The following is a 21,775-nucleotide window of genomic DNA, read 5'->3' as shown; positions in this document are numbered from 1 at the left end:
AATATTTGTTATGATATGTTTCGGTAATTAAGTAAATATTCAAATTCTTCGGTATTAAAATTTATGAAATCAGAGTGTTTGCCTATAACGAATGGGTTTGTTTGGGATCTTAATTAACTAATCTTGAATTAAATAATAAACTGGATCCGAAAAATATTATTCTCGAACACAAACAGATCCGGTGGTTATTTTCCTTCTATTGTCGGTTTTTTTAAGGATCCGCGTCCCGACCCGTTTTTTTTAAAGTAATCGACCGAGGGCATTTTCGTCATTTGTCAAAATCGAAACTATAGGTTAATTAGATTAAATTTTGTGATTCTCTAATCATTTTTAATGAAAAACCTACCAAAACCAAGTCATGGTCCATTTTTACTCTAGAGAGTACTCTGCTTTAATAGTATAGATACAAAGCAAAGGAAAGAGGGTTGTGTGTTGTTTTATTTAATCGAGGGTTCCAGAAGAAAGAGGGGAGAAATTGGAAACTAGGGTTCTTCTGTTGAAGGCAAAAAAAAAAAAAAAAAACTCTAGATCCGTGAGGAGCGATGGGGGAGGTTAACGTAGACGGTAAGAATCCAACTTTTTTTTGTTTGGTTAAACTTTAGCGTTTTGTGTTTTATATATTAGCCCCCCCCTGACTCTGATAAAGCTTTGTCTTGTCTCTCAGGTGAGATTCCACATTTTTATTTGATTAAGCTGGGACCTGTGTCTCTGAGTTATGAGTTTGGTTCTTTTCCTAAGAATCTGATTCCTCCGCATATTCGATGGGACGAGAAGAAAGAGCCCAAGTACACGACACTGCAAGAGTTTTTTTTGATAAAAAGACAAATCAGGAAGAGCAAGGTTCTGGCTTCCTCTTCTTGTCCTTTTTTTTTTTTTTTTTTTTTTTTTTCATCACTTCCATTTTGAGATTTGTTGATTAGTCGATTCTATGTGTTGTTGTAATTAGGGATTCGACATCGATTTCACACAGTTCCGCTCTGTTTTCAATTACCGGCCTGTTAATTTCGACAGTAAAGAGTTTGCTAAGCCGCCAGAGACCACTAGGGAGTTACTCAAGAGGCTGTCTCAAAAATCCCTTAACAAGTACAACAATGAATGGGTCTGCTTTTTTTAACTTCTCTTTTGTCTTTCTTTGCCCTCTTGTTTATAAATAAATACTAGTTAGTTTAATCTCTCTGCTAACCACAATTTTGGTTTTTGTTGTTTTGTAACACACAGTTTACGGAATATGAATTTCTCAATATTGTCAAAGCCAATTATTACATGTGTTCTGGTTTAATGTTCTTCATTACCTTTGAGGTTAGAGATCCTTACGACAACCTGCCCAAGCTCTTCCAAACTAGTGTCTACTACTATTATGAGGATGAGGATCAGTACATATTAACCAGACCTAAACCCAAACAAAATGGTATTTTACAATCTCTCTTCTTTCTCAACGCGCTTAAGTAATCATCTCTATTATATAGTTCATTAATTAGGCCAGTTTCTTTTTGCATGATGATCCTATTATATGTTTCATTAGACTCTTTTGTAATGGTATAATTTGATTGTTTTTTGTCAGTCAAATGCGTTGGAACTGCCAAGACACAAAAAAGGTACCTACACCAGTCGTTTACTCTGATGCATCTCTTATTCTTGTTTGAATCGTAGATTTGGTTCTTTACTCTCGATTCTTCTCTTTTAATCTGTTGTCTTCTGTTCATGATTGTTGTAGATTGGCATAGAAAGCTTATGCAGTATGCAATGGTTGGGTGGTGGTGAGCACAAGTAGTGTTTGGAATGTTAGATATTATTGCAGAATTGTTCTTAATAATATAATATGATATCGTTATGATGACTGAACTTTCTATTCAGATTCGTGTAGTGGCTTGCTTTTGAACTTTTCCAATCAGATTCGTGTAATAGGCATGCTTCTTGTAACCTCTCTTTTGTAGACATTGTTCTTATTATCCGTATGCAACCTTGTATGTTGTATCAGATTTCACTTTAAGGGACCGAGAGAAAAAAAAAAAAAAAAAAAAAGAAGCCCCGAGTAAACCAGTCACAGTATCCATTGAGTGATCAATAACTTTGTAGGATCGGGATATAGAGCTAAGGGACCAAGAGTTAGCTTAAGCAATATGGTTAAGTAATTCACCTATACTAGAGTACATGTGGCGACATAACATTGGCCCTATATATGTGTTTTAGCCAAATCTGAATATCTAACCAAACAACTAATATATACACTTTTTAAGCACACAAACATTACGGCATTGAGGTTTAACGCCAAAATTGTGAAAATGAGTTTGTGCTAAAATTTCATAAACGCATATCCACACCAAACTTGCAAAACCAAGATTTGGCGTAGAAAACTGTACAATCGCATGTTAGCTCTAAAGTTGAGGAACCAAGATTTGGCCTCATGTTGTAGAGAGTTTGGTGGATGAGACAGAATACGAATTTATTAAGGTTCTCTATGCAAATTTTCATATGTCTGCTGGAGTAATGTTTCTCATGACATTCCAAGTGAAAGATCCTGCTGATAATCTGACGAAACAGTTTCCAAGCTAGGATTCGCTACTCTTTCGTTGATGAGAGCAACTTTGTCTTCTGCCGGCCGAAACTTGATTAAGAAGGTACTCTTTCTGGAATGGATCATATCATAGGGTCATAGCAAAATCATTTGAAATCATTCTCTCTGGAGTATAGAAAGTTAGAAACCTCTTCTTCTTCATCTTTTTTTTTTGTTGATTAGGCTAGGCAGATTCGAAAAATGAAGATGGCGTTGGAGTTGATGAGAAGCCGAAAAACTAAGGTACACACACAAATTATCAAAACATGGATGCATCGTTTCCTTAAAAGTTTAATGTGAAAATTGCCTAGTTCTATAATTGATCCATATAAATATAGTATTCCATTCATTAGTGACGAGAAGATATTTGAGATCATATTCTTTTCTTTTCTTGTTTGTCGTATTTATTTAATGCATTTACTAACGTTAATAATAGAGGCTTTCATTTGGGGTGGTAGTTAAACGAAACTAAAATCATGGGGCGAAAAGAGGAAGATAAAAGAAACGAAAGGATCTTAGATAAAAATAACTGGGGATATTATAGAAGAAGAAATTGAGAAGAAGGAAAAAATAGGGTTCTTCATCAAGAATATATAAGCGCGATGAGTGAATTTGAAGGTACGATCTGCGTTTCGTTATTTCTAAAGTTTATAAATTGCTTTATCTGCCCGATTGATTCAGATGATATATATATATATATATCTCAGGCTGGACTTCGTGGCTCACACCTGGGTATTTACTGTGGAAACCTGAGGATCCTGGTTATGAGAGACCTGCGTACAGGGATTGGACGACCGAGGAAGATGAGCCTAAGTACTCACCAGAGCAAGAACTTACCTTACTCGACAAACAAATCAGAGCGAGCGATGTATATTACATTATTAGTTTTGGTTATATATATAAATAAGCTCCATAAATTTATTTTGTGAAATTGATTGGTTGTTAATTATGTGAAACAAAACAAACAGGGGTTTGATATCGACTTCACACACTTCCGATGTGTCTTCAACTACCACCTTGCTGATCTCGACTCACATGAATTCGTCGAAGAGCCAGAAACCACTAGGGATTTACTCGAGATGCTCTCTCGGACTTCACTTGATGACTACAATCAGAAACATGTGAGTGAGAACTAAGCTGTGCCCTTGTGCTTTCAAATTTGCATTATGTATGATAATATATAACATGTGCTTATTTATTTATTCTCTTTAATTGTTTAAAAAATACAGGGAACAAAAGTTTTGAGTTTGTCAAGGTTGTGAAAGCCAACTTTCACTATTGTTGTGCGTGTATGTTCCTCATAACATTCCAAGTTGTTGATCCTTATGATAAATAAAAATTTTCCAAGCAAGGGTTCGCCATGCTAGAGACATCTTGACCGGATACATCTTCTGCAGGCCTAAACCCAATCAAGGAGGTACCAAATATTCTTGTTTTTATTTTCCATCTGTATTTTTTTGTTAATGAAAGATGGATTAAGCTTCCATATTTTATATACTTTTTTCTCTGTTGAAAGTGGCTATTTTTTTATAGATTTAATAGTATTATTTGGGTTGTTTTTTTTATAGTGGCTATTTTTATAGATTTAATAGTATTATTTGGGTTGTTTTTATAGTGGAATGCATTGGTGTCAAGAAAAATATTTGAAAATGCTGTCCAAGAAAAATGTCAAGGTAATCGAAATATCTAACTGCAAGGGTGTTTTCTTCATTAAACTTTATGGAGGAGTGGAAAGAAAGTTTTTAACTTCATAAAACTTGACAATTTCTTTTTGATGGAAGCCAAGACATTTGAAAAATAGCAATAAAAAGAATTTCGTGTACCGTTTTAGCTATGCATAATAAGTTTCAAAATTCTCTTATGAGACTAGCTTACATATTTCAGATTCATATTAATTTTTCTGTCGTGTCATATTTTTTGATGTATCGTCAATTTAATGCATTTTTTACTAACATTGTTACATATTTTGAATTAAGATGATTTTTCCATAAGAGCTTTCGATTGGTGTGTTAGTTGGACGAAACTAAAAAGTATGAGATCAAAAACGAAGTATATAGTAATAAAAAGGACTTGCATTATGAAAACAAAATATAAATAAATAAAAAGGGACTTGAGTAAAGAAGAGGAACGCAACTAAAATCTCTTTCAACAAGACCGAACAGCAAAACAAAGTTAGGGTTTTGCCATCTCTTCTTCAACGCGAGAAGAGGGAAGCATGGGTGAATCATTCGAAGGTTTTGGTTTCTCTAAACTCCTAAGGGTTTGTACGTATATATATATACTCTCGACCAATCGAATTAAACTCCCTTTGTTTTTGAATTAGCTATCCCAGGGTGGACATCGTGGGTCGAAGATGCATATTTTCTATGTACACCTGAAGATCCTGAGTGCTTGAAGCATCACTACATCACACGAACCGAGAAAGACGAGCCTCAATACACAGTAGATGAAGAAATTGCCATGATGAACGAACAAATCGAGAAGAGCGAGGTTTTTGAAACTATATGGTTCTTTTTGTTTTATATTACAATATACTCTCAAAATTGTCATATTGAATTGATGTCTGAACTAGGGGTTCGATATTGATTTCTCGCTGTTCCGGTGTCTGTTCAACTACCATCTTGTTGATCCTGATGATACTGACTTCGTTGAGGAGCCAGAAACTACTAAGGATCTAATGAAGAGGCTTTCTCAAGAATCCCTTAAGCGCTACAATGAAGAGGAGGTCATATATCTAATCTATGCTCTTCATATATGATCTAGATGTTGTTGTACACACATATATATATATATATATATATATATATATATAGATATGAATGGTTCCTTTGTTTTGAAACAGGGCACGGGGTTCGAATTTGTCAAGTTTGTGAAAGCCAATTTTCACTATAGCTCGGGGTTCATGTTTCTCATAACGTTTCAAGTGTTGGATCCGTCTGATGACGAAGAAAAACTCTTCCAAGCTAGGGTTCGTTACTCTTCTCGTTTCCCCGCTCAATACGTCTTTTGTAGGCCTAAACCCGATCCAGAAGGTACTATTTTCTTTTCCAACTCTTAAAACTTATGGCGATCAATAGCAAAAGCATAAGTGATTCATTGTGGAGTACTGTATTTGCCTCTTTCTCTTTGTTTAAAGATGTGAAATTGTATATATTTTTTTTCTTTTCTTTTGAAATATTTGGTTATTATCTCTGCCTCCTGTCATTTATTTTGTGATTTTGGATTATTTTGGCAGTGGACTCTGATGAAATTTCCGAGGAAGACGTCAAAGGCGTATGATATATACGATTTATAAATAAGAGCTTTTACTACGATTCGATGGATCATTTACTTTACGGTGACGTTGGAAACTTGGATTGATATATACTGACAAACTGTGTAGATATGGCTTTAAACATTTGATGATGACAGAAGTAAAGGATGGCTTCAAAACATTACTCAAAGAATTTGATTTGGATACAAATAAGTGCTCTCACCTTGAAAGTTTGTACTTCCATTTTTATACGTAAATATAAATAAGAAATATACCGCATATTATAGAGGGTTACCGAAGTTAGGGTTCATCAACGAACAATAAGCGTTATTTGATTTGCCAATGAAAATGAAGAACCCCAAACCAAAAAAATAGTTAATGATGGACCTATACGAGGTTTGCCAATGGAAAGTAGTAGTCATTCGGATTTCACCGGGGAGAATGTTGGGCCGGCCAACCTTAAAAAAGACATATATATGCTTTCTGTCATGTTTCACTTTTTTTTTTTCATTTTCTAATTTAATACTAATTTTTTTTCACTTTGATTAATGCGATGGTTGTTTACTTAGCCGTACGTGTTTTTTTTTTTTTTTTGATAACTCAGGGTAAATCCGTGGTTTACTTAGCCGTATGTTAACAGTTATAAAAGCTCTACGTTAACTTAAAATGTAAGGTTATCACACGAGCAGACAATAAAAGAAATTGTAATCAGAGATATTTAGAACAGATCTTTCTGATTGGGTAGTAGTTGAACGAAACTAAAAGTATAGAGCCAAAAGACAAAGATTAAAAAAAAAAAAGGGAAATAAATGAGATATTATTATAAGAGAGTTTCCAAACAAAGGGAACGAACTCTAAAATCACTTTCCCCAAAAAAAAAAAAAAAAAGAGTTAGGGTTCTTCTTTCTACTCAACGCGATGGGTGAATTTGGAGGAGGTACGATTCAAATTTCGTTTTATGTAAAGTTTAAATCTTTATAGTTTTTACTCTTGACCCGATCGTTTCCAATTACAATTTTACGTTGTCGTCGCAGGCTGGGTTAAGTTGCTCGAACCAGCGTTTTTGCTATGGAAACCTACGGACTCGGACTACGAGAGACCTTCATACATGACTTGGACCGAGAAAGATAAGCCTGAGCTCACACCAGATCAAGAACTTGCATTAATGACCAAAGAAGTCATTGACAGCGATGTATGGTTCTTATATATAGCAGCTTTACAGTTCTGTGAAATCGAGGGTTTGATTTGGTTTTTTTCTAATGCAGGGGTTTGATATAGATTTTGGATCTTTCCGCTGCGTTTTCAACTACCATCCTGCCATTCTCCATTCATATGGATTCAGTGACGATGAGACAGAAACCCTTGAGTATTTACTCAAGAGGCTTGCTCAGGGATCTCTTAATGACCACAATGGCAAATGTGTGAGAGCACTATACTAGTCTTTTTGCCTTTTACGCTTTCAAATTCAATTGGCATAGCTTATTCATGATTTTTGTTTTGTTTTTATCAAAACAGGGTACAAATTTTGAGTTTGTCAAAATTGTTAAAGCCAATTATCACTTTGCTGCTGCGATCATGTATCTCATAACGTTTCAAGTTAAGGATCCTTATGATGACAATATTAAACACTTCCAAACGAGGGTACTTCACGCTGATGGTATCAGGACTGAGTATGTCTTTTGCAGGCCCCAACCCAATCAACGACGTAAGATAAGAAGCTATTCTTTTCCATTGAATTCATTATCCATGATAATCTTCCTCTATCACCATATGATTATAGCTACCATTTATTTTTGTTTCTTGAGATTTTATATTATTTGGTTTGTTTCTATAGTTGAATGCATTGGGATCAAGAAAGATGTGGAGAAAGTTGTTAAGAGAGATCTTGAGCAAGCTGTCAAGAGTGATGTTCAGAAAGATGTCAAGAAACAAAAGTAAGTGAGGAAACATCTATACCTACATGGGGTCGTAGACAATGGGGAATGTTTCTATGTATTGCTTAGAATGACTTACAAGTCTTTTATAGACTACATATGAAATCTTAGAAAATCTAAGTTACAATCAATTTACAATTACAAACATATCAACTATTCTTTGACCGAATCACATCTTGTTGAGTAATCCCCAAATCAATAACTCAGTGCGTAGATGACGGAACTGATTCCGTTAATACACTTCCGTAAGTTGGAGCATGCATATCTTGATTTGAGAGAGAAAACAAAAAAAAAGTATTGATTTGAGAAACAGATTAAGGATGGTTGAATGAATGAATTGTTTTGGAGCATGCAGATCCAAAATACTTTTTCCAAAAAAGAAAGAAAGAATAAAGAACCCCATCAAAAAAAAGTAGTTAATGGTGGACCTATACGAGGTTTTGCCAGTGGGAAGTAGTCCCCAAAGAGATTCGGATTTCTCCGAGAAGAATGTTTAATTGGGCCGGCTAACCTTAAAAAAGACATGCTTTCTGTCATGTTCCACTTATTAATAGTATATTTTAGATACTACTAGTATATGATAATGATACTATTAAGTAGTTTCACTAGTCAGATGGTTGTTTACTTATCCGCAATATTAATAGTTATAAAACTCTATGTTAACGTAAAAGGTAAGGTTATCAGACCCCAGACACTAAAAGGAACTTAATCAGAGATTTTTTTTCTTGGTAACAACATAATCAGAGATATTCAGAACAGAGCTTTCGATTGCGTAGTAGTTGAACGAAACTAAACGTATACAGCCAAAAGACAAAAGATAAAAAAATAATAGGGACTTGAGTTAAATAAATGAGATATTATTATAAGAGAGTTTTAATTACAAAGGGAACGAAACTCTAAAAATCACACTTTCCCTCAAAACAAAAAAAAAAAGAGTTAGGGTTCTTCATTCTACTCAACGCGATGGGTGAATTTGGAGTTCCAATTTCGTTTTATGTAAAGTTTGAAGCTTTATAATTTTATACTCTTGCCCAGATCGATTCCAGTTACAATTTTACAATGTCGTCGCAGGCTGGGTTAAGTTGCTCGAACCAGCGTATTTGCTGTGGAAACCTACGGACTCTGACTACGAGAGACCTCCATACATGACTCGTACCGAGAAAGATAAGCTTGAGCTCACACCAGATCAAGAACTTGCATTAATAACCAAAGAAGTCAATGACAGCGATGTATGGTTTTGTTTTTTTTTTGGTTTCTTTTCATATATCATCATCAACTTTACTAGAATTGTGTGAAAAATTTTGATTTCGTTCTGTAGGGGTTTGATATCGATTTCAGACCTTTCAGCTGCGTTTTCAACTACCATCCAGCGATTCTCCATTCATGTGAATTCAGTGACGATGAGACAGAAACCTGTGAGGATTTACTCAAGAGACTTGCTCAGGGATCCCTTAATGACCACAATGGCAAATGTGTGAGTGAGAGAGATCTCACTTGTCTAATCTTTTTCCTTATGCTTTCAAATTTAGCTGGCTTATTTATGAATGTTGTTTTGTTTTTATCAAAACAGGGCACAAATTTTGAGTTTGTCAAAATTGTTAAAGCCACCTATCACTTTGCTGCTGCGATTATGTATCTCATAACATTTCAAGTTAAGGATCCTTATGATGACAAGATTAAACTCTTCCAAACAAGGGTACTTCACGCTGACAATATCAGGACTGAGTATGTCTTCTGCAGGCCCCAACCCAATCAAGGAGGTAATATATATATTAAGCTTGCCTCTTTCACCATGTTAGTAGGATTTGGCATGTTTACTTCTTTATTTCTTGATATTTATAGTATTTTGGATTTGTTTTGATAGTGGAATGCATTGGGATTATAAAGGATGTATATTATAAAGATGTCAAGAAACAAAGGTATAATCGAAAAGATCTTAACTACTTTGATGTCTTGTATGGATGGTTTTTTAAAGTGATTGTCTTCTATTTACAGATTGGAGTAGGAGCTTTTATATATATATACCCACAAGGTGTGAGAAGCTTGATATGCTCTGATCCGTTGTTTTTTTTTGAAAGCTGTAAACGTAGAGGGATTTAAGTGTAGCTGGATACAAAAATAGGGATTTAAATCGAAAAAAAAAAATAACCGAAGTGTATTGGATTGGAACAAACTATTCTTTTCTAGACTTTGGCTGAAAGAGTTGTAATTATTTAAAGTTCCAAAACAGTAACAAAAGGTTTTATAAATTAAGAAAAAGAGAATTAAAAATTTTATTTTGTCGGAATCTAAGACAAGACTTGGTATTTTGAATATATTTTATACTATTTCTTAGACATTAATTTGGTTTTGGTATTTGATTAGTGATGAGATATTTAAATTCATAGAATCTTTTATCGTATTTTTACTCAGTGGAATTTACTAACGTTGTTAATTATACTGAAATAAAAAAGGATATCAGAACAGAGCTTTCGATTGGATTGAGTTGTAAAATTCCCTAAAGGAAATTAGGAATGTATAAAGTATGTACATGTAAATTCCCTGAGGGGGAATTAATTTATAGATAAAAATTATTAGGCAAAAACCAAAGACAAGAAAGTTAGAGGGACCTGAATGTAACGGGTGAATAGGGTTCTTCAACGCTGCTTGAGCGATGCTGCGTGAACAATTTGCAGGTACGAATCCAACTTGGTTTCTGTAAAATTTCGGATATCTGAAAAAATTCTATATATACCGATCGATGTGATCAATGTTGTGAATTCTGATTACGTTTGCAAGGTTGGACTTGGTGGCTGGAGGATGCATATTTGCTATTTACACCTGATGACCCTGACTGGTTGAGACCTTACTATATCACACGAACCAAGGAAGAGGAGCCTCGTCTCACACCAGACCAAGAAACTGATTTGATGAACGAACAAATCGAAGCTAGCGAGGTTTTGTTTTTTTTTTTTTTTTTTTTAACTTATGGTTTTTATGTTAAAAAAAAAAAAAAAATTGAGAGTTAATTAATAATGTTTGTGGATCTTTAGGGGTTTGATATCGATTTTTACGAAGTTCCGCTGCCTTTTCAACTACCATCCTGTTGATTTCGATGATGATGAATTCGTGGAGGAGCCAGAAACCAATTTGGATTTGCTCAAGAGGCTGGCTCAGAGATCCATTGATAACTACAATCAGAAACATGTGAGAACTGAGCACTACTCTCACTATTAATTGATGCTTATGCTTTTTTTGTGTGTGTTTGTGGTCTCCATTTTTACAGTCAATAAAATTGAAATTCAAACAGGAGACAGAAATATGAATTTACCAATTTCCACATGTCTGCTGGAGTAATGTTTCTCATTACATTCCAAGTGAAGGATCCTGCTAATTACCTGACTAAAGACTTCCAAGCTAGGATTCGCAACTCTTTCGTCGATGAGAGCAACTTTGTCTTCTGCCGGCCTAAACTTGATCAAGAAGGTACTCTTTTCTTTCGTCGATGAGAGCAACTTTGTCGTTCCTTGAGATTAATTCTAGATTGGTTTGCCAGGTTCGACCGGCGAAGATGACGTTGGAGTGGCCGAGAAAGATGTCAAGAAACCAAGGTATGCAATTATTTAGGAATACAAACCTGGATGCATCTTTTTTTGTGTGAGAATCTTTGATGGACCTTTGATATTCACAGACTGGACTAGAAGCTTTAATGTATATGAAGTTAAGTTACACGCCGATGCATTTGTGAAGATTTTTAAAGATGTCATGACATTTGATATGAAGAATTGAAGATACCAAAATTCCATATGTTCTTTTTTTTTGGACCTCGGATGGGTTTGTACAATGTGAACTTAGACATTGAATATACAATGCGTTTCAATATTATTATTGTCTCCATTATATTTTCATTGTTCCGTTGCTTTTAACCAATAATATTAATTACAAAAATATATTGGATAAAATAAAATAAATATTGGATATTGATATATTGCACGATCGATTAGATAATTAAAAATCATCTTGGAGAAACACAGCAAAAACAAGAATGTCTAAATGCCGTGGTGGACCTATACGAGGATTGCCAAATGGAGGAAAGAACCAAATTAAAGAGATTAATCCGAGGAGAATGTTGGGCGAACCAAGAAAAGGCCCCAGCGGATCGACTTGACGATAAATATTCATGACTTTTAATTTTTTTTTATGTATTGTTGATCCATAAATATTTTTGTTTACACTGAATAATACGATACGAATCAAAAGATAAAGGGTTTTGGCTTTTTTATTCATGCGATAGTTGTTTACGGACGATCCATGCAATAAAAGAAATATTATAAACCCCCTAATCACTATATCCTGATAATAATGATTGTGTATAATAGCAAAGTAATTTTACAAAAAGTTCTTATAGATTATATTATAAGAAAATTGACTAACACTTTGCATGAAAATTTGTAATCAAATTATAATTTTAATCTATACAGTTTCGAAAAAAAAAAGGGTGAAAAAATTAGAAACAGAACAATAAAGGGAATACCGTATTTCATTGGTTATGAGCCTAGTTCATAGACTTCAAATAAATACTTCTCTTTTGTCGTATTATAGTTTTTGGAGTATAAATACACTTTTTAGTTTTTACAAACGATGTTAATTTTTTTTTTAAAAAAAAAGAGTTTTCGAGTGGGTGGTAGTTTAACGAAACTAAAAGAATGAGGGAAAAGGACAAAAATAAGGAAATATGAGGGCGTTGAGTAAAAAATCAAAAAAAAAGAAAGTGGAATCGGATATTAATATTGAAAGAGAGGTCCAGAAGATAGAAGTTGCCGCCTTCACCAAAGCAAAGCGAAGAGAGGAAAAAAAAAAAGGTTAGGGTTTAGTTCATCACTGCTTTTTGACGCAAGGCGATTTGTGAGAGGAGGAGAGGCATGGGTGAATCATTCGAAGGTATGAATCCAAAGTGATTGATCTTTGTAGACACTACCGATGATCAATCGATTTTAAACTCCCTTTTTTGTTGTTTCAGGGTGGACATCGTGGGTCGAAGATGCATATTTGCTATGTACACCTGAAGATCCTGAGTGTTTGAATCATCACACGAACCGAGAAAGACGAGCCTCATTACTCAGTAGATGAAGAAATTGCCATGATGAACGCACAAATCGAAGCTAGCGAGGTTTTTTTTTTTTTTTTTTTAGATAATTGTTTTTGGTTTAAATTAATACTATAAGATATCATTCCAATTTGAAAAGTTTCTGTAATTATAATGTGGTGTGAATTTAGGGGTTCGATATTGATTTCTCGAAGTTCCGATGTCTGTTCAATTACCATCTTGTTGATCCTGATGATTACGATTTCCTTAAGGATCAACAAGAAACCAACGGCGAGTTCATGATCAAGAGGCTTTCTCAGGAATCCCTTAAGCGTTACAATAACGAATCGGTAGAGAACTGAAATTATCCAATTTATGTATGTTCTTTTTTGTACACAACAACAACTCAAACTGAATTGTTCCTTTTTTTTTTTTGTTACTAGTGTACGAAATTGGAGTTTGTCGAGGTTGTGAAAGCCAATTTTCACGGATCTTGTGGATATATGTTTCTCATCACGTTTCAAGTGTTTGATCCGTCTGATAACCAGGAAAAAACCTTCCAAGCTAGGATCCGTTACACTTCACACAGTCCGACTCAATTCGTCTTTTGTAGGCCGAAACCTGATTCACTAGGTACCAAAAAAAAAAAAAAAAAAAGTTAATTGTTTCATAGCAAAAGCATAAATTGATTCATTGTGTAGTATAGTTGCCTCTTTTCTCGTGGTTATTATCTCTGTTTCTAGACATTTTTTTTTTTACATTTTTTTGATTGTTTTGGCAGTGGTTTCTGATGGAAACTTCAGAGGAAGATGTCAAAGGTATATGATTTTATCCATCTGTAATAAGAGCCTTTACATTGATGGATTATTTACTTTACTTGACTTGTGGAATCTTGGTTTAATTTTTCTTTTTTACCCATAATACTTGCAGGTTGACGTATGAGCTTTTAAATCCCCAGGACTGACATGTGAGAGATGTAATTTTCTGTAATCAAATTCAAGCGGATCCATTAATTAATTATAGAGAGATTAAAGAAAACAAATCCATTAATTTTAAAACGTCGAATCCCTCTCATTTAAACGATTCCTAGGTGTCCCAAAACTAAATCGACCAACCTTAAAATTTGTTAGGGTCGTCAATCTACACCATTCCTGTATTAATCTGCATCTACCACTTTTTAGGCTTGGAGAGTTACATTTGGTATGACCTTTGTGTGTATGATGAGCTTTGTCTTGTCTTCCATACTAGCCAGAAAACATGTTGATAGACAAATACGAGAATAAATTTTGTGATTTTGCCTAAAAAATTTGTAATCATATTTCAGTTTTAATCTCTAATGTTAAAGTCATTTATTTTACTAGAATTTTATGAAGGAAAAAGGAGAAATTACTTAAACTTCATAAAGCTGGACATTTTTCTTGTTGCAACGAAGAGAATGTCTCTTTTCATTATTGAGGCGACGACTCATACATTTCAAATTCATTTTTTTTTTTTTTTTTTGGTCGTATTATGATTTTGAAAGTAATTTTTTAATGCCTTTTTTTCTAATATTCTGAGTTGAAATAAGATTTCAGAAAAAAGCTTACGATTGGGTGATTGTTGAACAAAACTCAAAGTATGAGGCCAGAAAAAAAGATTAGGAAATAAAAGGGACTTGAGTATAATAAAAGGGACTTCAGTATAATAAATAGAATATTATTTCTTCTGTTCCAATTTATAAGATCTTTTAGGCTTTTTTCTATTTGTTTTATTTTATAAGATTTTCCAAATTTCTATGTATTTTTAATATTAGTTTAATAGTTTTTGATTATTTAAATTCTGCAGTATTTTTTTCTATTAGTTGAATTTTATGAAATGATAGAACATTTATTGTTTCTTATTATTTTATGCTTTTATTAATTAAAAACTCTTACATATATAATGGAACAAATGGGTGAATTTGTGATTTAACATTACTCTACTTTCATACATCTGTACTTAGCGATATTTGTGATTCGTGACGAGACCGATGGGTGAATTTGAAGGTACGATTCAAAGTAAAGTTTTCATATATTTATCTAAAGTTTACACTGATTTGTGTAAAGTAAGGTCCGATCGATTCCGGTTACATATATGTCTCAGGCTGGGTTACGTGGCTTGAACCAGCGGTTTTGCTGTGGAAACCTGGGGGTCATGGCTACGAGAGACCTTCATACATGACTCGGACTGAGAAAGATGAGCCTAAGTTCACAGCGGAGGAAGAACTAGAAATAATGACCAAAGAAGTCAATGAAAGCGATGTATATATAATATGTCCCTTAATCTATGGTTTATTACGATAACAATAATAATAATAATAATATTAATCAACTTTGTGACATTGAGGTTTAATTTGATATGCATATGCAGGGGTTTGATATAGATTTCAGGTCCTTCCGCTGCGTTTTCAACTACCATCCTGCGATTCTTGATTCGCATAAGTTCGTTGATGAATCAGAAACCACTGAGGATTTACTCAAGAGACTCGCTCAGAAATCACTTGATGACCGTAATAAACAAAATGTGAGGAAACTAGTTTTTTTTTTTATAAACCTTTGATCAATATGCTAATTTATGTTTTGAAAAACAGGACACAAGATTTGAGTTTATCAAGATTGTTAAAGCCAATTATCACTTTGCTGCTGCGATTATGTTTCTCATAACGTTTCAAGTTAAGGATCCTTATGATGACAAGATTAAACTCTTTCAAACAAGGGTACTTCACGCTAACAATATCATGACTCAGTATATGTCTTCTGCAGGCCCAAACCCAATCAACGAGGTATATAAGCAACTTATGTTGTTTTATGTTTCAATCTAGCCAGCGTAATAGTTTCTATGAATTCATTGTGGAAGATAATTGTGCTATATATTTCTCACCATATTAGATGGATTTAGGTTGTGAGCTATCATCACTTTTATTTATTTTTGGTCGAAAGTGGTTGTTCTGAGATTTATACTATATGGTTTGGTTTTTATTGTGGAATGCATTGGGACTGTGAAGAAAGTTGTTGAGAAAGACGTCGACAAAGATGTGAAGTAACAAAAGGTAATGTGTATGTGAATCATGTTTGTATAATATTACACAAAAGTTTAAGTCCATGTGAGTGTGAGGAGAGCCTCTCAATCCAATTATTAGATATATGTTTCCGCAGACCACTTTTGACTGATATCTACAAGAGAGATGAAGCTTCTTTTTTTTCACCATGTGAGCTTTTTGTAGTTGAAAGTGGCTGTTTCTTCAAGATTTATACTATATGGTTTGTTTTTATAGTGGAATGCATTGGGATCAAGAAAGGGTCTTTACGTTGATGTAAGAATTATATGGTTTGTTTGTATGGTTGATATCGCGTTGATTTTTTTTTTTTATTTTTTTTTTCTCTTTACAGATTGGAGTAGGAGTTTTTATATATAAGAGAACCGAGAGATGCTCCACTGTTGTTATATCAATTTGTATCCCTAAATGTGACTTGAGTAGCTTATGGGATTGCTTGTGTTGCTAGGGAAATAACTTCTTGATGAAGTTGTTGTGCTGTTTTCTTTTAGCGTACATGCCGTTCATTATTAACATTATGTTTTTTAAATTAATCTTTGTTTTTGACAATTTGTGATGTTTGACACTTTGACTGACTTGGTCACAGAGTACGTGAAATGGAAAATAGAAAAATAAAAGTCTTAAGAAAAATGTTTTGTAGTCATTTCTGAATTTCAGGTTCTTTTTCTTAACTTTTTAATAATATTTATCTATAAACTTACATTAATTAAATTACTGTGTGGCTCCTACTAATTTAAAATTAAAGTTATAGTGACTCATAGTATACTAAATAATTAGAAGAACATCACTCAACCCACTAAATACATTTACTACTAATTAAAACCATATTGATCATAATTTTTAATATGTAGTATTGCATAGAATAGTCCGGGTTAAAGCAAAGAAAAAAAAAAGAGACGTAGGATTAGATTTAAAAGGCATGATGTATAGCAAGCTTGCGAAGAGATGCAGCGACCATCTTGTTGAAGATACGGATAGCATCATCCACTCTTCCAACCCTAACGTATCCATCAATCATTGCTCTGAATGTGGCAATGTCAGGTGAGCTCATTTCCGCAAGTAAAGGCTCGGCCTCCGAGGCCATCCCACGTTCACAGAGCCTGGTGATGATGTTGCTGTAGGAATCACGTCTTATTTCCGGAGGAACCCTTTTAAAAGTCTCCATTGCCTCACCAAACTCACTGTTCTTGAAATATTCGTTGACCACTATGTTGATTGTCTCTGAATCAAAGATGCTTTTGTCTAACATTATCCTGAAATATTGCCGAGCCAAACTTGTCTGACCGTGCTTGAGAAAAACTTCCAGAACCTTATTGCCGGACAGAAGTTCAATCTTACGAGGACAGTATAACATAGCTACCTTGTTCCCTTGCTCTAAACAGTAGTCCAACAACGTGGATGCCACAAAGGTGATTCCCTCTTCATCGCACGTGCTGGCCTTGACTTCTTCAAAAAGTTTATGAGCCCATTGGTAGTTTCCCAGATTCAAAAAACCGCGAACCAGGACATTATAAACCCTCCAGTCTACATCAGCCGACCTTGCTAAAACCAGGGCTTCATTGATCCTCCCAGCATCGACCAAAGCTTGAGCCAGAAGCGTGGACGTGTTGCTTTCGGGGGCAAGAAAGGCATTATAGTGGTGGTATAGTTGAAGAGCGTCGTCGACGTGGCCTTCATCACAGTGGATTTTGATGATAAGGTCGAAGGAGAAAGTGTTGGGAAGTATGTTTGACTTGTTGAAGAAGTAATGGAAAAGAGCAATGGCATCCTCGTACCGTTTGGCGAGGCACATGGCGTAGATGATGGAGTTGCAGGTGTCAGTGGTGTGGCTGCAACGGAATCTGTCGAGTGCAGCGTAACGAGATATTTTGGCTGCGTTGTCGAGAGCCGACAGCTCAAGATTTGCCGCCACTCTGTAGTGAAGGGAAATCGGGCGGGTGTCGAGGGAAACGTCGAGGGGATCTTCAAGCTTCTGAGTAAGTTCCAAAGGAAGAGTGTAAGGATCTCTTCTTCCGAGCGGGTATGTCACGGTAGAAGATGTGATCTGACGCCTCATAAAGCAAATGAAACCCTTTGAGGGACGCAAGTTTTGAGCCTTGATGCGGCCGAGTAGAGACATGGCTTGCTAGGGCTTTATCCTGCTTGTTTCGGGGTCCCTTATTGTGTACTTATTCAAATCATTAGGGTTTTCTCAAGAAAATGATTGGCGTCAGCCATTAGTGTTTCTTTCCGAAAATATACATATATGTTTTAAACGACGAATCTCACAGTATTTTCTTAAGGCAAATGACAATTTATGGTTTTGTGGAATTTTCTATATATGAATGGAAAGCGTAAATTTAGGGCTTTCGTGGAATATTTTCTAATAGAAAAGACTCTTGGCAAAGGGATGTCTATCTTTGCCACCATGTCTCTCCGCTACGGATTTTTCCGGCGCTTCTCCTCCGCCATCTCGTATCCCTACCCAGTTCCAAGAGATCTCTCCGGCGCCGGCACAACATGCCAGCTGCGGCCAGCATTGATGTCCAACGCCGATTGTCGTCCTCAGCCTCTATACCGGACAGTCGAGTTCCTACTTAACCTGAGGGACCTCGACACGGCAAATGAGTACGCTCGCTTGGCTGCTTTGAGCAGAAGTGAAATCCTCTGCAACTCCACTATCTCAACTTGCGACAGTATCATTGGTGCCATGTGCGAGGCCAAAAGGTACAAAGACGCCTTATATATGTATCATTACTTTTTCAACGAGTCTAAGATGAAGCCCAGCTGCAAGTCCTCCAATCACATCATAAAAGCTCTTTGTGACCTTGGCCGTGTGGACGATGCTCTTCTACTCTTTCACCACATCTCTCCAGGATGCGTTACATACGATCACTTGACCAAAGGGTTGGTCGACGCGGGTAGGATCGATGAAGCCCTGAGTTTAGTGAGGGAGTCTGTTTCGGGAGACTCAATGTCGCTGGCTTACAGAAACTTAGTCAGCGGGTTCTTAAATCTAGGGAAGCTGGACATGGCGATTCAACTCTTAGACGAATTCAAGCCCCATGGGTGGTCACGTGAACAGTACAACGAACGAGCAATGGTGAAGGTGGCATTCGTAGAGCACTGGTTGAAGCAAGAGAGAGATGAAGAAGCTATGCAATGGTACATGTCTTTGGTAAGCAACAAGTACTTGACAGTTTATGGGGATACGGGCAATGCACTCCTGGAAGTTCTGTTCAGGTACGGCAAGAAAACACAAGCTTGGGAATTGTTCAACCAAATGCTAGATGGTTTCCATAGAGGTTGTGTCTCTGTGAATTCAAAAACCATTGACATAATGGTGAAAGAGTGTTTCAAGGAGGGCCAGTTTATGGAGGGAATTGAGACCTTCGAGAAGGTGAAAGCAAAAACAAAGGACCTAAGAGCCGCAGACTACACGAACCTGATTACAAGGTGTTGCGAGCAGGGGATGTTGGCCAAGGCCGAGAGTCTCTATGCTGAATTGTCATCAGATAGATGCATGCGCATCGACGTTTCCACATACAGAGCAATGATGGATGCATATATCAAGGCGGGGAGAGTGGATGATGCTCTCAAAACGGCCAAAAACATGGTCGATGCAAACCTAACAAAGCTTTCTCAGTGGACGCGGTCCTAAACTTTTCCACTTCTTCGTTTTTCTTCCACTCATGATTCGTCGTTTTTCTTCGTTTTTTATTTATGGCGTCTACGTTAAGAGTGTTTTAGACTTCAAGTTCATATATACAAAGATTTCAAGAAGTGGAATAAACATGAGTCTGAGCTAAAGACTTCTCCCGCATTGGGCCCAACAAATATTATAACTTATAGACTCAGGCATGCTCAAAATGATTTCATTAAACAGAGTGTTCAGAAGAGCTTGACATTTACGGAAAAAAATGAGGAATCATCAGCAGATAGAATATGATATATAGAAGGAATGCTTCTACTATTTTGAAACCACGTATGTTGCCTTTTGATTTTGAATGCCTTTATTCAGCAAGTTAGTTAAGCCTTCCATTCTAAGAAAATACAAATAGAGAGAAATGGGGGTCACCTTGTCTAATCCCTCTGTTGAATGCTTTGTCCATTAAGGAGCTCCGTCACTAAGTATCTTCCAGATGTAATACACTTCATGATGTCCAGCCACACCATTCTCTGCAAACCCCCAAGTTTTCTCATTACTGATTTACATATAATGTCATTCTACTCAATCAAAAGCTTTACTGATATCAAGTTTCACGGCCAAATATGGCTTAGTAGTAAGCTTCTTTATATGCAGAGAGTGAAGCATTTCATGAGCTATAAGAACATAATCAGTGATTGAGTCTTCCAGGTATAAATGCAGATTGATTTTCTGATATACTAGTATCAGCCATAATCTAAGAGATCATCTTATATGCAACAAGGCAAAGGTCTGTAATCTTTTAACTGTGGTTGGCGTTTTTATTTTAGGAGTGAGTGACTCTGTATTAAGTAAAATGTATAAACAAAATTATACCACACGTTTGACATTGGTGTAGTAATAATAGCCTGCATTAAGACCATCTGGACCAGGAGATTTGTCAGAGCCCATTTTTATTAAGGCTTGATAAGATATATTGCTCTGTTACTGGTTGGGTTAGAGCTTCATTGATTTCTCGTATAACGCTTGCTTCAGTGTCTTGCGAAATTGACTCTTGAGTTGCAATCAGTTGTCCTCTCTCCATTTCATATCTTCTGAACTTACAAGTACAGGTCTGTGATCTGATCTCATCCACTTGAGAAGTTAGCCTTGGGGTAGAGAGGATCACTTGAGAGACATATAGAGTTGAGACTACTAGCTTTGACAGGAAAATCAACTGGTTTCCAGAAAACTGGCAATAGGCAAACCCCTCCCATTAGATCATCATGATATTAGCATAAAAGAAGAGTATTGGATCTTAACATAATCCTCGCTATTATTATCTAAAGATTGAGATTTTCCTTAATTTCCTCTAGATGATGAAATTGTTGTTGGAATTGTATCCTTGATTGAATCTTCAAAAGAGGAAAGAAGAATCCATGAGAAGAAGAAGATGAAGAACAGAGCTATCATCGGAGATGAGAGAGAGACTAGTGAAGAAAGAAAGAGTCAACGACAAAAGGAGAAGGAAGCAAGTCAACAAGGAACAAGAAGTTGGGCTTTACTGTTTTGTAAGAAATGACTAATGAGCTGTAGATTTGTTAGGCCCAACTGAGTAAGTTTATTTACAAAGGGCACTTTTTGTTTTGTTTTTATATCTTATATAATAAGAGATGGTTTGTTTTTAACTTTGCCTAATAACGTGACATTTGGCACTCTACTTTTGTGACACATGTCATTTTCATTAATTTTAAATTTAATATTTTTTTTTGACTTTATTTTATTTGTATCTGGTGTATAGATTGTTAAAAATAAAATGTTGTATAGTTTGCTTTTTGATTTTTTCCAACATTGTAACAAAAATATACACCATATAACCTTATAAAAATACTGATCAACCCAACTAAAAAATATAAACAAATTGAAACTAAATAATAATAGAAAATAGTTTTATACTTTTAAAGTAAAAACTGAAACCAAATTAATTTATGATAGACTAATTTAAAAATATATAAAATTTTCTAATATATGTATATAAATCACATTGTATTCAATAATCATATATAATGTATTAAAGACACAACTTAACTTTGTATTTAATAGTATCCTATAACAGTTTGACTGTCTTTAAAACATATGTACTAAAAAAAAAAAAAAATTGGTATTATAACATAATTGTTTTATCTCCCCCATGAAATAACAGAAAACGATAGTCTCAAAATTTTTTTTATTTTAATTGTATATTTATTTTTAAATGATTAGAAATCGAGACAATGTATAGAAGAAATAAAT

The 21,775-nt window shown here is 35.1% G+C and overlaps 6 protein-coding genes and 4 pseudogenes across 8 annotated transcripts; 9 read left to right on the top strand and 1 right to left on the bottom strand.

Moving 5' to 3' along the window:
• Window positions 1-421: 421 nt before the first annotated feature.
• Window positions 422-1,977, top strand: LOC104714674 (uncharacterized). Its single transcript, XM_087467349.1, has 6 exons — window positions 422-564; window positions 665-840; window positions 947-1,099; window positions 1,219-1,408; window positions 1,562-1,595; window positions 1,715-1,977. The coding sequence occupies exons 1-6, from the start codon at window positions 543-545 to the stop codon at window positions 1,722-1,724; spliced, it is 585 nt and encodes a 194-aa protein (XP_087323475.1). The 5' UTR covers window positions 422-542; the 3' UTR covers window positions 1,725-1,977.
• A 1,179-nt stretch (window positions 1,978-3,156) lies between these two features.
• Window positions 3,157-4,093, top strand: LOC104716065 (uncharacterized; annotated as a pseudogene).
• Window positions 4,094-4,769: 676 nt separating this feature from the next.
• LOC104714672 (uncharacterized) lies at window positions 4,770-5,957 on the top strand. The gene is made up of 5 exons (XM_010432103.3): window positions 4,770-4,788; window positions 4,887-5,044; window positions 5,127-5,279; window positions 5,397-5,586; window positions 5,790-5,957. Exons 1-5 carry the CDS (start codon window positions 4,770-4,772, stop codon window positions 5,831-5,833), a joined length of 564 nt encoding a protein of 187 aa, XP_010430405.1. The 3' UTR covers window positions 5,834-5,957.
• Window positions 5,958-6,675: 718 nt separating this feature from the next.
• On the top strand, window positions 6,676-7,888 carry LOC104716064 (uncharacterized). Its single transcript, XM_010433410.3, has 5 exons — window positions 6,676-6,744; window positions 6,842-6,999; window positions 7,073-7,228; window positions 7,323-7,512; window positions 7,642-7,888. Exons 1-5 carry the CDS (start codon window positions 6,726-6,728, stop codon window positions 7,743-7,745), a joined length of 627 nt encoding a protein of 208 aa, XP_010431712.2. The 5' UTR covers window positions 6,676-6,725; the 3' UTR covers window positions 7,746-7,888.
• On the top strand, window positions 7,783-9,841 carry LOC147939396 (uncharacterized). The gene is made up of 5 exons (XM_087465940.1): window positions 7,783-7,799; window positions 8,751-8,970; window positions 9,060-9,215; window positions 9,312-9,501; window positions 9,606-9,841. Exons 1-5 carry the CDS (start codon window positions 7,783-7,785, stop codon window positions 9,839-9,841), a joined length of 819 nt encoding a protein of 272 aa, XP_087322066.1.
• Window positions 9,842-10,322: 481 nt separating this feature from the next.
• Window positions 10,323-10,957, top strand: LOC147939395 (uncharacterized; annotated as a pseudogene). The gene is made up of 3 exons (XR_015566291.1): window positions 10,323-10,416; window positions 10,520-10,677; window positions 10,774-10,957. The product of XR_015566291.1 is annotated as an uncharacterized LOC147939395 (transcript).
• A 1,685-nt stretch (window positions 10,958-12,642) lies between these two features.
• On the top strand, window positions 12,643-13,632 carry LOC104716063 (uncharacterized; annotated as a pseudogene).
• A 1,117-nt stretch (window positions 13,633-14,749) lies between these two features.
• Window positions 14,750-16,590, top strand: LOC104714671 (uncharacterized). 2 transcript variants are annotated; one of them, XM_087467348.1, is made up of 6 exons: window positions 14,750-14,830; window positions 14,928-15,085; window positions 15,195-15,347; window positions 15,415-15,606; window positions 15,829-15,873; window positions 16,214-16,590. In XM_087467348.1, exons 1-5 carry the CDS (start codon window positions 14,815-14,817, stop codon window positions 15,865-15,867), a joined length of 558 nt encoding a protein of 185 aa, XP_087323474.1. In that variant the 5' UTR covers window positions 14,750-14,814; the 3' UTR covers window positions 15,868-15,873; window positions 16,214-16,590. The 2 variants fall into 2 exon arrangements, with proteins under 2 accessions (XP_087323474.1, XP_087323473.1); XM_087467347.1 differs by lacking the exon at window positions 15,829-15,873 and having other exon boundaries at window positions 14,751-14,830.
• A 199-nt stretch (window positions 16,591-16,789) lies between these two features.
• On the bottom strand, window positions 16,790-17,998 carry LOC104716062 (pentatricopeptide repeat-containing protein At3g60960, mitochondrial pseudogene; annotated as a pseudogene).
• A 288-nt stretch (window positions 17,999-18,286) lies between these two features.
• Window positions 18,287-19,519, top strand: LOC104716061 (pentatricopeptide repeat-containing protein At3g60980, mitochondrial-like). Its single transcript, XM_010433407.2, has one exon. It carries the CDS (start codon window positions 18,287-18,289, stop codon window positions 19,517-19,519), a length of 1,233 nt encoding a protein of 410 aa, XP_010431709.2.
• Window positions 19,520-21,775: the final 2,256 nt, after the last annotated feature.

Source organism: Camelina sativa, chromosome 9 (assembly GCF_030686135.1).
Source record: "Camelina sativa cultivar CO46 ecotype springtype chromosome 9, ASM3068613v1".
NCBI classification, from domain to species: domain Eukaryota; kingdom Viridiplantae; phylum Streptophyta; class Magnoliopsida; order Brassicales; family Brassicaceae; genus Camelina; species Camelina sativa.
Note: the sequence above shows the minus strand (reverse complement) of the source record. Positions and strands in the feature narration are given on the sequence as shown.

Excerpts from the sequence above, each read along its gene's own strand:
- LOC104714671 (XM_087467347.1), top strand. Across the intron at positions 15,086-15,194 it reads AAGAAGTCAATGAAAGCGAT|GGGTTTGATATAGATTTCAG; the intron begins GTATATATAATA and ends ATGCATATGCAG. Across the intron at positions 15,607-16,213 it reads GCCCAAACCCAATCAACGAG|ATTGGAGTAGGAGTTTTTAT; the intron begins GTATATAAGCAA and ends TTCTCTTTACAG.
- LOC147939396 (XM_087465940.1), top strand. Across the intron at positions 8,971-9,059 it reads AAGAAGTCAATGACAGCGAT|GGGTTTGATATCGATTTCAG; the intron begins GTATGGTTTTGT and ends TTCGTTCTGTAG. Across the intron at positions 9,216-9,311 it reads ATGACCACAATGGCAAATGT|GGCACAAATTTTGAGTTTGT; the intron begins GTGAGTGAGAGA and ends TTATCAAAACAG.
- LOC104716064 (XM_010433410.3), top strand. Across the intron at positions 7,000-7,072 it reads AAGAAGTCATTGACAGCGAT|GGGTTTGATATAGATTTTGG; the intron begins GTATGGTTCTTA and ends TTTCTAATGCAG. Across the intron at positions 7,513-7,641 it reads GCCCCAACCCAATCAACGAC|TTGAATGCATTGGGATCAAG; the intron begins GTAAGATAAGAA and ends TTGTTTCTATAG.
- LOC104714672 (XM_010432103.3), top strand. Across the intron at positions 5,045-5,126 it reads AACAAATCGAGAAGAGCGAG|GGGTTCGATATTGATTTCTC; the intron begins GTTTTTGAAACT and ends TGTCTGAACTAG. Across the intron at positions 5,587-5,789 it reads GCCTAAACCCGATCCAGAAG|TGGACTCTGATGAAATTTCC; the intron begins GTACTATTTTCT and ends TTATTTTGGCAG.
- LOC104714674 (XM_087467349.1), top strand. The coding sequence starts at position 543 with ATGGGGGAGGTTAACGTAGACG. Across the intron at positions 841-946 it reads GACAAATCAGGAAGAGCAAG|GGATTCGACATCGATTTCAC; the intron begins GTTCTGGCTTCC and ends TGTTGTAATTAG. Across the intron at positions 1,100-1,218 it reads ACAAGTACAACAATGAATGG|TTTACGGAATATGAATTTCT; the intron begins GTCTGCTTTTTT and ends TGTAACACACAG.
- LOC104716061 (XM_010433407.2), top strand. The coding sequence starts at position 18,287 with ATGTCTCTCCGCTACGGATTTTTCCGGCGCTTCTCCTCCGCCATCTCG.